Genomic DNA, 13,245 nt, shown 5'->3' with positions numbered 1-13,245 from the left:
TCCTTTGTTTTACTGTAATATACGTGCCTTCTGTGAATAAATTCCTTTAATTTTTTTTTTTGGGGGGGGGGGGGATGGAAATCACTTAAAACATGTAGAAATGCAAAAAAAAAAAAAATTTTCTCCAACAATTTTTTTGGGGGGGGGTAACAATTTTTTTGGGGGGTGGAAATCACTTAAAACATGTAGAAATGCAAAAAAAAACCCCATTTTCTCAAACAATTTTTTTTATTGGGGGGGACCAAGTCCAAAATTTAATGGCATGATCCTTGGACCATACCTAACCCCCCAACAAGTTTCGTCGAAATCCGTCGAGGAGTTTTTCCGTAATACTGTTCACAAACAAACAAACAAACAAACAGAAAGGGGTGAAAACAGTAACCTCCATCCATCTTCGAAGATGGCGGAGGTTAATTAATCTGAACCGTCAAGGTCGACGATAACTCCGCTCGGTTATCCCTGCAGCATGGAACGAACCGCTTAAGCGGTTTGTGTCCGGAGTCAACCTGTGACGTGGTACAACTCCTCGGTAAGCTATCCGCGCGGGTACTTAGGTAAATCGACCATTCGGCGATCGGACCCTATTTCGCACGGGTAGAATGCGGACTGAGATGTGGTGAGGTTAAACCCCCACCCGTGACTAGCTCCTGGCGTTGTTCCGAGAGGGTCACGACTGAATTGGACGTTCGGTGGGCGAAGCGGCCGCTATTGGTTACATGCGGTCATTCACACGCCGGCGGGGCACAAATTCACAACAATATTTTTAAAACGACACCCATGACCCCAACCCCTCTGGCCCGACCCCTCGCGGTAATATCAAAAATCCGAAAGTGTTGTGCATTTCCCCATACATATATCTACTATGTCCAAAAGTTTCAAGTTCCTATTTCAAACGGTGTTGGAGGAGTTACAGGGTAAGACAGACGGACGTACGGACGTACGGACGGACGGCGGAGACAATCACAATATTCCCGCTTTTCTTCGAAAGCGTGGGAATAAAAACATAAAAATAATAAAAATGAGGTTGGCCTGTGTGGTGTTTCCATCTATGCACAGCTCTTGATGTGGGATCGCAGATTCAAATCCAAGAAACCATGTTAATTTGACCATAGTATCCTTCTGACCTTGTAATCAATGTAAAAATCACTTCGGTCTCCGCATATCATTGTGGATACAAGCACCTCCATGAAACTTAAAGACAAATGTAGAGGACAAAAAAAAAGAAAAGAATAAATGTCGTTCTCACCGCCAAATCTTAATAAGGTTGTCACAGCCGCCCGACACAAAGCGTTTTACTGGTGTTGATTTTGGCCCTGATGGGGCATCCATAAGTGTTCCAGGGATCACAGCAGGAGCCCAGCTCACAGCATTGCAGCCAATCTGCCAATCAAAAGCACAGGCACCAAAGTGGAGCTTACAATATCAAGTCCTACTTTTTTCTGTACCTATCAAGGTTTTCCACTTCATCCTAAAATAAATACTAAAAAATAAACACGATTCATCATGATCACGAGATCCCCTTGACATATTTAACATGCTGGTAACATACTCCAATTAATCAAATTGGTTTTGCCACTGTCAGTGATGCTAATATCCTAATATAGTGATGTTTTTATGCTGATATCCCAACTGTATCTCGGAGCAAGATGGGACTTTCAGAATGAAGTTTTGCATCAACAATGGCAGTTAAAAAGTATGCTGGACTGACATCGATATATTACTAAAACTCTCATCTTGTATGTATGTATGCATGTATGTTCCCGAAATACAGCCAAAACAGTACACGATAGCGCAAAAATTTTATGACCACCTTACTCACCATTCACCTGCGATGTGCAGTTAAGTATCAAGTTTCATTCAAATCGGGCAACGAAAAAAATGATTAAAAAAATCAATTCCCGATTCAGTCAAGTACCCTTTTGGATTATTTCATCAATGCAAACAACCTCAGTGGTATAGTTCGCTGGAGCTATCTTTTTTTTTGTAAATGATTTTTTTATCAACCGCTGTCACAACGCTGTCATCTCATAATCTTATGACCTTGTCCTATTTTTAAGGTCATGACCCAATTAGACATTTTAACATTTTTTTCACCAAAACTCGACTCAGGTGTCTGATCAGAACAAAATTGTCCCCTCTAGATAGCCGAGAGCAAGGCACATTTACGCTTCATTGACATCATACCCCTCTGAGTTAAAGGCTAAGGCTAAAAGCGGTCTGAAAAAAAAAGTTTTTTTTGTCATCGCTCAATTCTGCCAATGCGGAATCTCAATGACTGTTTGGCCTGCTAAGATGTTCTTGGATCATAATACAGTGGTACCTCTACTTATGAATGTCTCTACATACGAATGCTTCAGGTTATGAAGCGCCTGAACAGGAAAATATTGCCTCTAGTTACAAAGGCGTTTCAGGATACGAAGTCAAAAATACAGTACAGTACGCGCTGCTTTTCGCTGCTCCCAGAGTTTCCCGAACGTAAACAAACTTGTAGCTGCTCTGCCATTGGCTATCGCCTAAAATCTGCCTGGAAACCCTTTGCGTATGCGTGTAACCCAGCATGCTCTTCGTGTCCCCGTCCCGCTCTGTAAATATAGTTATACTGTATACAGTCTATGGTCCCGCTACGAAGTGCTCGGACAGTGTTAGAGTACAGTACGCGTGTGGATTACAGTAACTTTTATTCACAATGGACCCCAAGAAAGCAATGAAGAAAAGTGGACAAGGAGAAAAGAAGAAGAAGAGTTTTTCTGGCCATACAAACAAAGCAAGAGATAATAGAAAGGTATGAAAAGGGGATGCGTTTGATTGATCTCGCAAAAGAATATGGCCGTAATATATCTACGATCGGCACGATAATAAAACAAAAGGAAGCCCTAAAAGCTACGGCTCCTTCCAAAGGCCTCTCTGTCATTTCCAAGAGGAGGTCGGCAGTGAACGATGAGATGGAGAGGTTGTTACTCGTGTGGATAAAGGAGAAAGAGATCGCTGGTGACACAGTGACAGAGGCCATAATTTGCGCAAAGGCAACCGCCATCTTCACTGACCTCGTGAAGGAGGATACAGGCGAGGGAAATTCGGCGCAAGGACTACACCAGGAGTTTAAGGCATCGCGTGGGTGGTTCGAGAAGTTTAAAAGGAGGACTGGACTTCACTCTGTTCTTCGCCATGGCGAAATTATTTCGCTGGGAAAGGGCATGGGTCTTGAGGTGGATGACGAGGACATCAACGAGCTGATTCAGGAGCACAACGAGGAGCTTTCGATGAAGGAGCTGCAGGAATTGGAGGTGATGCAACACACCGCGGTGCAGGAGGAGTTCAAAGAGGACGAGGAGGGGGAGGAGGAGGAGGAGGAGGAGGAGGAGGAGGAGGAGGAGGAGGAGGAAGAGGAGGAGGAGGAGGAGGAGGAGGAGGCAGCCATTATTCCATCAGCCCAAATCAAAGACATTTTAGGAAAATTCCATGAAGTCTCGGAATTTGTTGAAAAGAATCACCCGGAAAAAGTGTTCACAAGTCGGGCTATCGCGCACTATGACGATGTCTGCATCGCGCATTTCCGACGGATTGTTAAAAGCCGGCAAAAGCAGACGTCATTGGATCAATTCTTCACGAAACGCAAGGCAAAAAAACACTGCTGATAAGGACCAGTAAACAAAGAGGCCAAAAAGTAACAAGAATAGCAGTTAAAAGGTAAATGAATATTTTTATTATTTCCTTTATTCTTTGTTTTTTACATTATGTGCCTCTCGTTTTATGTTTATTGTGCGGTAATCTAATTTTAACATGTATTTGTTTCATGTTCTGATGCATTTTTATGATTTATTAAAAAAAAAATGTCCGAATTTTGCGGGGCTTGGAACGGATTAGCGCATTTACATTCAAAAGGCATCTCTACTTACGAAGGTTTCAGGTTATGAAACTACTCCCAGAACGAATTAAATTCGTAAGTAGAGGTACTACTGTATTGTACCTGCTCTGAAGTTGTGCACCTGATATTCCATTAGTGTCCTTGACCGACTGTTTTTGGGGGGATTGTGACTCAATTAACGAAAACACCTTTTTGATCAGAACCTGAATAATTTTCCCCCAATTTTCATGATGTTGGGTTTTATGGATAGATTGTAGATGGAGACACATTTTCCTTATTTATCCTCTATGTCGAAATGTTAAGGTTAAGGTCATATGGTGTTCCGAAAAAAAAAATAAGGCCATCAATGAATCAGGAGAGGCTTAACGTTGGTGTTTGCTTTGTGATTGCAGATATCTGGTTGTATTCCTATGGGTAAGTTATTTCAAACATCTCCAAAAAAGATCATCATACTGAATTTTAAAAATATTAATGACATTAGGATTTCAAAGAATACTTCAACAACACCTTGACCGGTCCTTAAAACACCTGACATGGTTATAACAATGAATCAACATGCTGTTGGTGAAAGCAATGGCTGGGAAAGAAAGAAGGACTCATGGGATTGATGACGATGACTCACAGTGTGTGCATTGCTGATTTTGTGTGGCTCCCAGGTTCCATCACCAAGGCAAGACAGCACTGAAATGGAGCCATCTGAGCTGCCACAGGCTAGGAGTAGTCCAAACTCATGAGAGGCCCAAGAGACAGAATTAACTGCGAAGTAACACATGTCAAACACACTGTCAAAAATAAATTTCAGCAAAACATGCAGATGATGTTTTCAGATGTTTCAGTTTTCCACCACTGTGCAATCAGTTAACAAGTGAAACAAAATACACATCACAGACCATAAAAAGAATTGGGTGGATGGGGAGCTCTGACCAACAACAAAAAAGGGCAGAAGGGACCAAGGAAGCATTCAATGTACATATAAAATGACCCGTAAGAAAAGCATAGAGTGCGGCAGAGGGAGGTTGAAATAAAATTAAAAAGTCATTCATCAAAACAAGATGATATGGGACATTTTCACAAAAGCGGGTCAGGAAACGGTAAAGAACAAACTAAAAAAAATCAACTTTCTTTGATATTTTTGAAATAGTGCATGAACCCCTTATAAGGCCTAGAAAAATGTTCAAATGATGTCAGCAACGCAGGATCACCATAAGGCCTCTGCAGTGACTGGGCAATATATGCTTGATAAAAATTCTCGGACAGTCTTTACCGTTACCTGACCCGCTTTTGTGAAAATGTCCCATTTGAGGTGGTGGTTTGCTGAGAATTTGATGCAGTGGAAAAGGGGGACGGAGCGCATAAATGGACCAGCGAACCTACAAATCATAGCATTTACAAAAGCGTTCCTGAGAAGGAATCAATATCAGATGTGGAGAAAATGAGAGACCAGACCTTGAACACCATGGCAGATTGAAGACTTTACAATCAGCATGTGTGAACTACAAGGCTCTACAGTATTTCAACAGCTGTGATTACAGCCAATGGCATTGCAAGATAAACTATAATGGCATTCGGAAGAGCGCATACCTTCACCAGGCTGAACAGTTTCCGTTTTGCATCCCATCAATAAGTCATCTGGATCCAGAACTGAAACAAAATCTCAGTGGCTTGTTCTTGTCAACTAACCAACTGATTTACCAAGTTTTGTCATAATTTGCCCAGGGTAATTCCATGGGAAAAGTTACCTGGTGGCTATTTTTTTGAAAGTACATTTTTCATAAAACCTTATATACCATATGACAGATCATGAATTGATATAATTTAATTTTTGCAATATTAGCTTCATCAAGCAGTGTCTGTATACATTGTGGTAGCATCTCCGGACGTTTATTAATAAACATCCAGAGATGTTACGTCCGTTACTCTCAGTTGTTACGTCCGTTACATTACATTTGCCATGGTACTGTCGACTCGGTATCATTAATTCCTCAAATAAATACTGGGAATACAATGACGCACCAATACCAAGCTGTGATACCAGATTTAGTCTTCTGTCGTAGAACACTTCACATAAATTTGTGAGCAAATCGATCATCATGCTAAAGTGGGTATTTTGACGGTTAGGTCTGTTACGAAGATTCATCATACCGTAGCACTCAGGCAAAAATTCTTAATCTCATATAATTACCATTTCCTGGGACCTTTGTGTTCACTGCACAAAATAAACTAATACATTTGGTATGATAACCTTGTTCTTAATGAAATATTTTTGAGAACTGCCAATAAGTTCTGTCTGAATGTTACATCCATTACGGTGGAATTACCCTCCACAGGGGCATTCCATGTCAAGTGGACACACCCTCATGACACGAATACCTCATTTTCTCCCCGTATATTCACTTGGGTGAAAAAACTCAAAATACCAACTTTTAGACCTGTGGGCCCATTTTAGAGGCCCCCCCAAATTTGGGCGCCCCCGGCTGCCCCACAATCTTCCAGAGGCCATATCACAGGTTGTAGTGGTCCGATTTGGCTGATCTTGGTATCAAAATGCTTGTAAAAGCGAGATCTTTCGAATCTCGTAAAGTAAAATCACTCTGAAACAGTAATTCAAAAAGTTATAGTTTGGGGCGCCCTTTGACCTTGGGCCCCCGCTCCCCAGCCAAACCGATGGTCCCGATTTTTTTGTGTGAGAATACCCCTTCATATACTCCAACACCTCAGCATAAATGAAAATGGGGTCTCAATGGGTTCAAGTGTGATGATGGTTTTATTGTTTGGGGACTCGGGTGCTGGACACACAATACTACGTGCATGTGGAAAATTTATGTACAATATGCTGATATAGTGTATTGGAAATCTTGTGTTCAAATATTGTGCTATGTATTGCGGTGTATTGTGTGTCCAGCACCTGAGTCCCCCAACATAAATCTTTGCCATGCGTGAACCCATTGGGATCCCATTTTCATTTATGCTGAGGTGTTGGAGTATATGAAGGGGTATTCTCACACGAAAAAATCGGGACCATCGGTTTGGCTGAGGAGCGGAGGCCCAAGGTCAAAAGGCGCCCCAAACTATAACTTTTGAATTACTGTTTGAGTGATTTTACTTTACGCGATTCGAAAGATCTCGCTTTTACGAGCATTTTGATACCAAGATCAGCCAAATCGGACCACTACAACCTGTGATATGGCCTCTGGAAGATTGTGGGGGCAGCCGGGGGCACCCAAATTTGGGGGGCCCTAAAATGGGCCCCGATGGGCCCACAGGTCTAAAAGTTGGTATTTTGAGTTTTTTCACACGTGAATAAATGACCAACATATGGGAAGAAAATGAGGTATTAGTGTCGGGACGGTGTGTACACTTGACATGGAATGCCCCAACAACTTTGAGAGATATCATGCTAAACTGTCGGAACCCCCGCTATTCACAGTGATACGTTCCTGGAAAATGCCGTGAATAGAGGGGAATTGTTTAAATGGAAAAACGAGGAATCGGTTCCCGGCAGTTCACGATTCATGAGGGGGAAAAAAAGCCCCATGAAAAACCACGAATAACCAGGAATACGCATGCAAAAAAAAAAAAACATGAAAAAACAAAGCACAGGGTTGCGAATGTCGAAGCAGGTCACATTTTATAAACAGCAAATACGTAGGGTCCATGAATAGTGAATCCACACAGTATATCGTTTTGGCCCCATTTCTCAATGGTGAAGAATTACTTTAAAAAATTTAAAATTCTCGTATCCAGATCCAGATCTTCACCAAAATCGAATAAATTCATTCTTGTCAAACACCCAACCTGTGCACCACATTTCGTCCGAATAACTTTTTGAGATATCCTGCTCACAGACAGACACACAGACGTGAAAACATAACCTCCGTCCACCTTCAGTGGCGGACGTAATGAAGACGTGACCAGAGAAGCCAAGTGGGGCTGAAGAGGAACAAAAGCATTGGGTCAGTACGTGTAGATCCATCATACACATCAATGAAGATCCAAGTTGGAAAATTATCTTCAGTTAGGTTTGATGCCTCAAAGAAGGCTTTGGCAACAGTGCCGTGAAATGATGTAGCATTTCCAATGCAGTGGCAATTGAAGTTAGCACATATGAAACTAGAAGGGCAGTCTTCGACGTCATGATGTTGCCAGTTATGCCTCTGTCCACATTATTACATCATTATACATACTTGCACCAAGTTCGATTTGAATCCCTGAACCCAGATTCAAAATATTAAATAATTCTGGCTGCCATACCATGCGTCCAATCAGGTTGAAATTTAAAACGTATATTCCCCATGACAACTAGATCATAATTGTGAAGTTTCACGTTGACTGATGAAGCGGTTCAAGAGAGATTTTAAAAAAGATTTTCGTTCAGTCCAATATGGCTGCCAGACCATGTGAATTATGCGTGAACACCCTAGTGTCCCCAAGACTTGACACACATGTGGGTGAAGTTTCCCTTGGATCTGTGAAGACACTCTGAAGAAGATTTTTAAAGGTTTATTCTTCAAATAAACATCATAGCTGCCAAACCATGACAGGTGAAGAACTTTTCTTCCTCATGGACAGGCGGTCATACCTGTATTTTTGAATCAATCTATTCAGTTATTTCAGAGATGATGATTTTTGAAGGTTTCTATGTTTACAAAAAAAAAAAAAAATGTCCGCCGAACCACATGACTGATGATGTCATCAATTCATTTTCACACTGATCACAAAATTTTTCACACTGATCATGTAAAGCGCTCGACGTATGTAATTATGATACAACAAAGCCACCTATGACATCATCAAAAAAAAACATCATACTTATTTCCCATGGGGAGTACTTGGCACGCACCAAGTTTCAATATTTCCCATGGAGCGGTTTCGGAGATACAGAAGTCCAAAGTTTTTCCTTTTTCCAACATGACTGCCACACCACGTGATCTATGACGTCATAATTATCGGAAAAACATTCTGCACGAGTCGTCGCACTTATTGTGAAAATTGTGTCGATCAGATAAGCAGTCGCAGAGAAAACAGAAAAAATTAGCATGGACGGAAGAACGTATGTACGTACGGACAACCCAAAAACATGCCTCTGGCGACTTTGTCAGCGGAGGTCGAAAAAAAAAAATTGTGTGTATTTACCAATGTGTCCATGTTCGAAGAAAGCGATGAGTATCATGTTTTCATCATCAAAAGGAGAATGGTACACCACACAGAGACATATACAGAGGCAAGTGGTAATGTAAGCAGATTTCAAAGCATATACTCCAGATGGGCAGGAGGGGTTAGTGGATTGCGGCCTGCATTCAATCAAATTTGTGACAAAGCCAACAATGCCACCACCACGCAGTAGGAGGACTTAGCCAGAAATAGATACATTATAATTGTGAATGCCCTGCTAATGTAACATCTCTGTAAAGCAGGCAAATCTGAAAAAATTAACAGAAACATAGGAGGAAAGATCTGTAATTTCAGACCAGAGCAATCTGATGTCGTAAGCATGTATTTGTAATGATGCAGGATAAATAGTTATTGGAGGAATGGATGCACAAGGGCAAGTGGATAGGTAAGAAGCAGGTATGATGAGTGATGGGAGAGAGAGAGGGGAAAGAATGGGGGGGGGAGAAGAGAGGCAGAAAAAGTTGCACTCTTGAGGAGATAAAGAGGGGTGGCAACAAGATGGTGTGGTGAACTCTGGAACAAAGCCAAGCCAAGACGGTTTGTCAGCCATTAAAATAATAAATAAATAAAGTCAGCCACAAAAACCAGCTTGCCACAAGTTGCTGTACCAATGTAAGCAATAAAGCAGGCACACAGCAAATAGCAAAGGGATTCACCATAACAGCAGTGGAGACATGTTCAAGACACGACTGTTACTCATGGAAGGTGAACCTCATGGAAGCACAAACATACACAAGCATGCGACACACCTGAGGAGTCATGGCCATCGTATTCGTACAGCCGGTCCCACGTGCCACCTTCTTCTTTCCAGATGATCACTTTACGGTCATATGAACACGATGCCAGCACATTTCCAAACATGGGGTGTGCCCAAGCCACTTGCCACACCGGCCCTTCGTGCCTTCATGGATGGAGTGCAAGTGATACTGAAGTTAAAACAACTTCCGTGACATCTCCGTGCCATAATAATTATGAAGAGTGAAGTCGATTAAGGACTGCACTGATACGTAGGAAGAAACAGTAATTTATAAGTTCGATGAAAATTAAGATTCATGTACTCACCCTCGCAGATCTGCAGCAAGGATCTGGCTGCCGTTTTTGATGTCAAAGATTTTGACAGAGCGATCGGAGGAGCACGTGGCGAGGCGTGTACCATAATAATCCATCTGCGCGTCATGCTACATGCAAAGGTGAAAATTTTAAGGGTCAGTCAAAATTTACTTCAGTTGAACCAAAATCTGCTTTATTAAACTGGTGGAGGAAAACACACTTTCATTGAACCAAATAAACTCCTTGCTGCAATAAATTTATACTTTGTGCTGACTAGTGGGAAGCTGTCCTCTTTCTTCGCACTGCTTATCGATTAGACATTATCAAATAAAATGAACTCTTTTGCCTCGAATGGCATGTCAAAAATATCAATTTGATTTTGCTTTGCCTGCTTGGTGTTCCCACATGTGGGTGGCAGGATAGCCAAGAGGGACACACCCTCACCTCTGAGCCGTCGACCCCGAATTTGAATCTCAACCAGCAACAAAGTGTCATCCTGGCGTTTTGCATACAGGGCGATAGATCAGTGCACGTGCCATCCATTGAGAGGACGTTACGTCGGAGAACAGATCTGCCAGTGGAGGACATTAGATACTTCGTGTCTTGCACGAAGAGTAGCAAAGTTATCACCGGGCACTCTGAACAAATTAAAAATTCCTGCACTGACTGATTGCTGGGAAGGCACTGCAAACCACCCAGCATGACCCTTACACAGGAACTATTTTATCTCTACCCTTCATTATCTTAAATTTATAAGATTTTGAGATTATAATTTGCATATTTATCATTGCAGTGCGTTGACAAATTGAAGAATGTCATTACGAATAGACGTTTACGCAAACGTTCGAGCAAGCATAACAAAACGCTCCAAATTTAAAATGACCATCTTTGGAGGAGGGGAATTGGGGGGTGGATTGTTGTTCCATATTGAGTTTAACACAGATGTCGACACTTGTTCATGCAAGAGGGGAAGAAAAGGAAATTTCAAATTTCCTGAGTATTAAGCAGGCCACTCGCTGTAATGTCATCCCAGCATTTCACAGACAGGGTGAAGCATGGTGTTGGCTTAGTGGTTAGGGTGGCGGCTTGGGATCCTAGAGTCCTGAGTTCAAGCCCCGTTGGCCACTGAATTAAAATACACCAGGAGGTTAACTCAGCCTGTCATCCTTCCGAGGTCGGCAAAATGAGCACCAGTGTACTGGTAAGGGGGACACCGCATCAGCGGCATAGCCGCGTCCCAACCAATTATGCAACCAGCAGCCACAGGTTGCACTCGATAGACAGACAGGGCGGTTCTTCGATGTGCGCATCGTCCCTCGGAAGGACATTAAACTCGGTGTCCCATCTGCCGGCGTTGGTGGACGTTCTTTGTGGAGTTGGAAAGCCATCACCGGCATCCTGAACAAATTACAAATTCCTCCTCTTAACCTACAGGGGGACATAGCTGCGCCCCGAATCAACGTCGCAGCACAGCAGCCTTGTGCTGTATATGAAGGAAGAAGATTATCTCTGAAACAACTTAACTTTGAGCACACAACACGTCATCTGATGCTTTGTGATGTCATCAACTGCTTCACATAGAAATTCTTGGCCAGTGATGCAACACGTGCACGACAGTCCAAGTGGCATCTTCTTAATTTTTTTGGGGGTGTTTTGTTTAACTTCTATCGAAAGGCCTTTCCGGTCACGGTGAGCGTACCATTGCAAATGTTCATCTGTGATACGAATAATTATTTCAAACATCCATTTGAGCAAATTTTAATTTCTCCCTACATTCAGGCGTGGCCTTCCCTTCATCTCACATGCTCGTTCTGATTTTATATATAATGCAATGGACAAAACATATTCGGAAGCAAGACCGATCAAACGATCCGATGTTGAACTCACAATCATGTCTTCATGGGAAGTGTCAACCGTGTTCACAACTGAAACCTAATGGGGACACAAACAATTCACACTGGACCAATCATTGTCCTTCAGTTCATCGAACGGAGTCACAACTGTAATTTGATCGAAAAAATAAATAAATAAATAAATTAGGTAAGTATCAAAACCGTAAATCTTTAAATAAATTAAAAACTCCGCATGGAATGCTGGCAAAGGCGCCATGGATGATGAACGTGGCAACGCGATACAAATGGGCCGAAAGGCTCAGGAACTTGCAATCTCTTGATACCATGGTGACGATTCAGGTGGCGCCACACGATGGACGTCACGGTAAAATCCCACCGGACTCCAACACACACACACTAGGCCGCAACTTCAAGCGATCTTGCCTGAAGGCGAGACGTGGCGAAACGACACCATGACCCGGAAGTGGATACCGGTTCCGATTAATTGTTCCTGTGATTCTTCTTCATCATCATCATCATCATCATCATCATCATCATCATCATCATCATCATCATCATCATCATCATCATCATCATCATCATCATCATCGTCACCCCGACTGGCGAAAAGTGGAAATTTGGGGTAGTACTGAAGAATATCAAGTGTTAATTCGTTCGCTCGTGTTAAAAAAAACCAGATTTAAAACACAATTCTTGTGTCGCTTTTGAAAATGCCTGATAAAACTCATTTCACAGATTTTTTTTTTTTTTGGAAACGTTTGTTAAAAATAAGACAAATAACGATGAATTTGTTTCGTTAATACACCGCCTCCAAGGTTCAAGGAGAAAATATCATTCGGCTGCTTCCTTGAGCCAACAATAAAAACAGTCGTTGTGGGCGCATCAGGGCCATCTATCTATCTATGACGTATTGATCCACGATCCAGTATATTTATCCCCATTTCATGACATACAAGAATACACATGGTGAACCACAACGATACTCCGTGGACTGCACACGTTGGACCGAAAATGGACTCCGTGGACTGCACATGTTGGACCGAAAATGGACTCCGTGGACATAGGCCGGAAGTCGATCCCGAGCGGACCGGAACCAAACCCGTTCACCAAATTTCGGCCGAACTCGTCCACATGCACATCGTTTTGAGATATTGTGTTTAATTGATCGTTCTTGGCCCGAGGATCTCTCAATGGTAAAGAATCACTTAAAAAATTATCACATCCGGATCTTCACCAAAAACCAACCAATTCGTCCTCATTGTCACACACCCAAGATTGAGATTAAAAGATTGAAAAAGAAAGATT

General features: G+C 42.2%; 1 protein-coding gene across 1 annotated transcript in view; it reads right to left on the bottom strand.

Moving 5' to 3' along the window:
• The window catches only part of SEC13 (SEC13 homolog, nuclear pore and COPII component), a 47,312-nt gene extending 34,893 nt beyond the window's left edge, over positions 1-12,419 (bottom strand). The window contains exons 1-6 of the mRNA XM_085851989.1: positions 12,264-12,419; positions 11,975-12,019; positions 10,100-10,215; positions 9,787-9,938; positions 4,488-4,621; positions 1,247-1,380 (exon numbers count right to left, since the gene is read on the bottom strand). Of these exons, the coding sequence (XP_085708115.1) occupies positions 1,247-1,380; positions 4,488-4,621; positions 9,787-9,938; positions 10,100-10,215; positions 11,975-12,019; positions 12,264-12,266 (584 nt within the window). The 5' untranslated portion in view covers positions 12,267-12,419. The remainder of the gene's footprint in view (positions 1-1,246; positions 1,381-4,487; positions 4,622-9,786; positions 9,939-10,099; positions 10,216-11,974; positions 12,020-12,263) is intronic.
• Positions 12,420-13,245: the final 826 nt, after the last annotated feature.

The sequence above is a fragment of the Eptatretus burgeri genome, chromosome 13 (genome assembly GCF_056783735.1).
Source record: "Eptatretus burgeri isolate ZD-2024b chromosome 13, Ebu_testis_v1, whole genome shotgun sequence".
In the NCBI taxonomy this organism is placed as follows: domain Eukaryota; kingdom Metazoa; phylum Chordata; class Myxini; order Myxiniformes; family Myxinidae; genus Eptatretus; species Eptatretus burgeri.
Note: the sequence above shows the minus strand (reverse complement) of the source record. Positions and strands in the feature narration are given on the sequence as shown.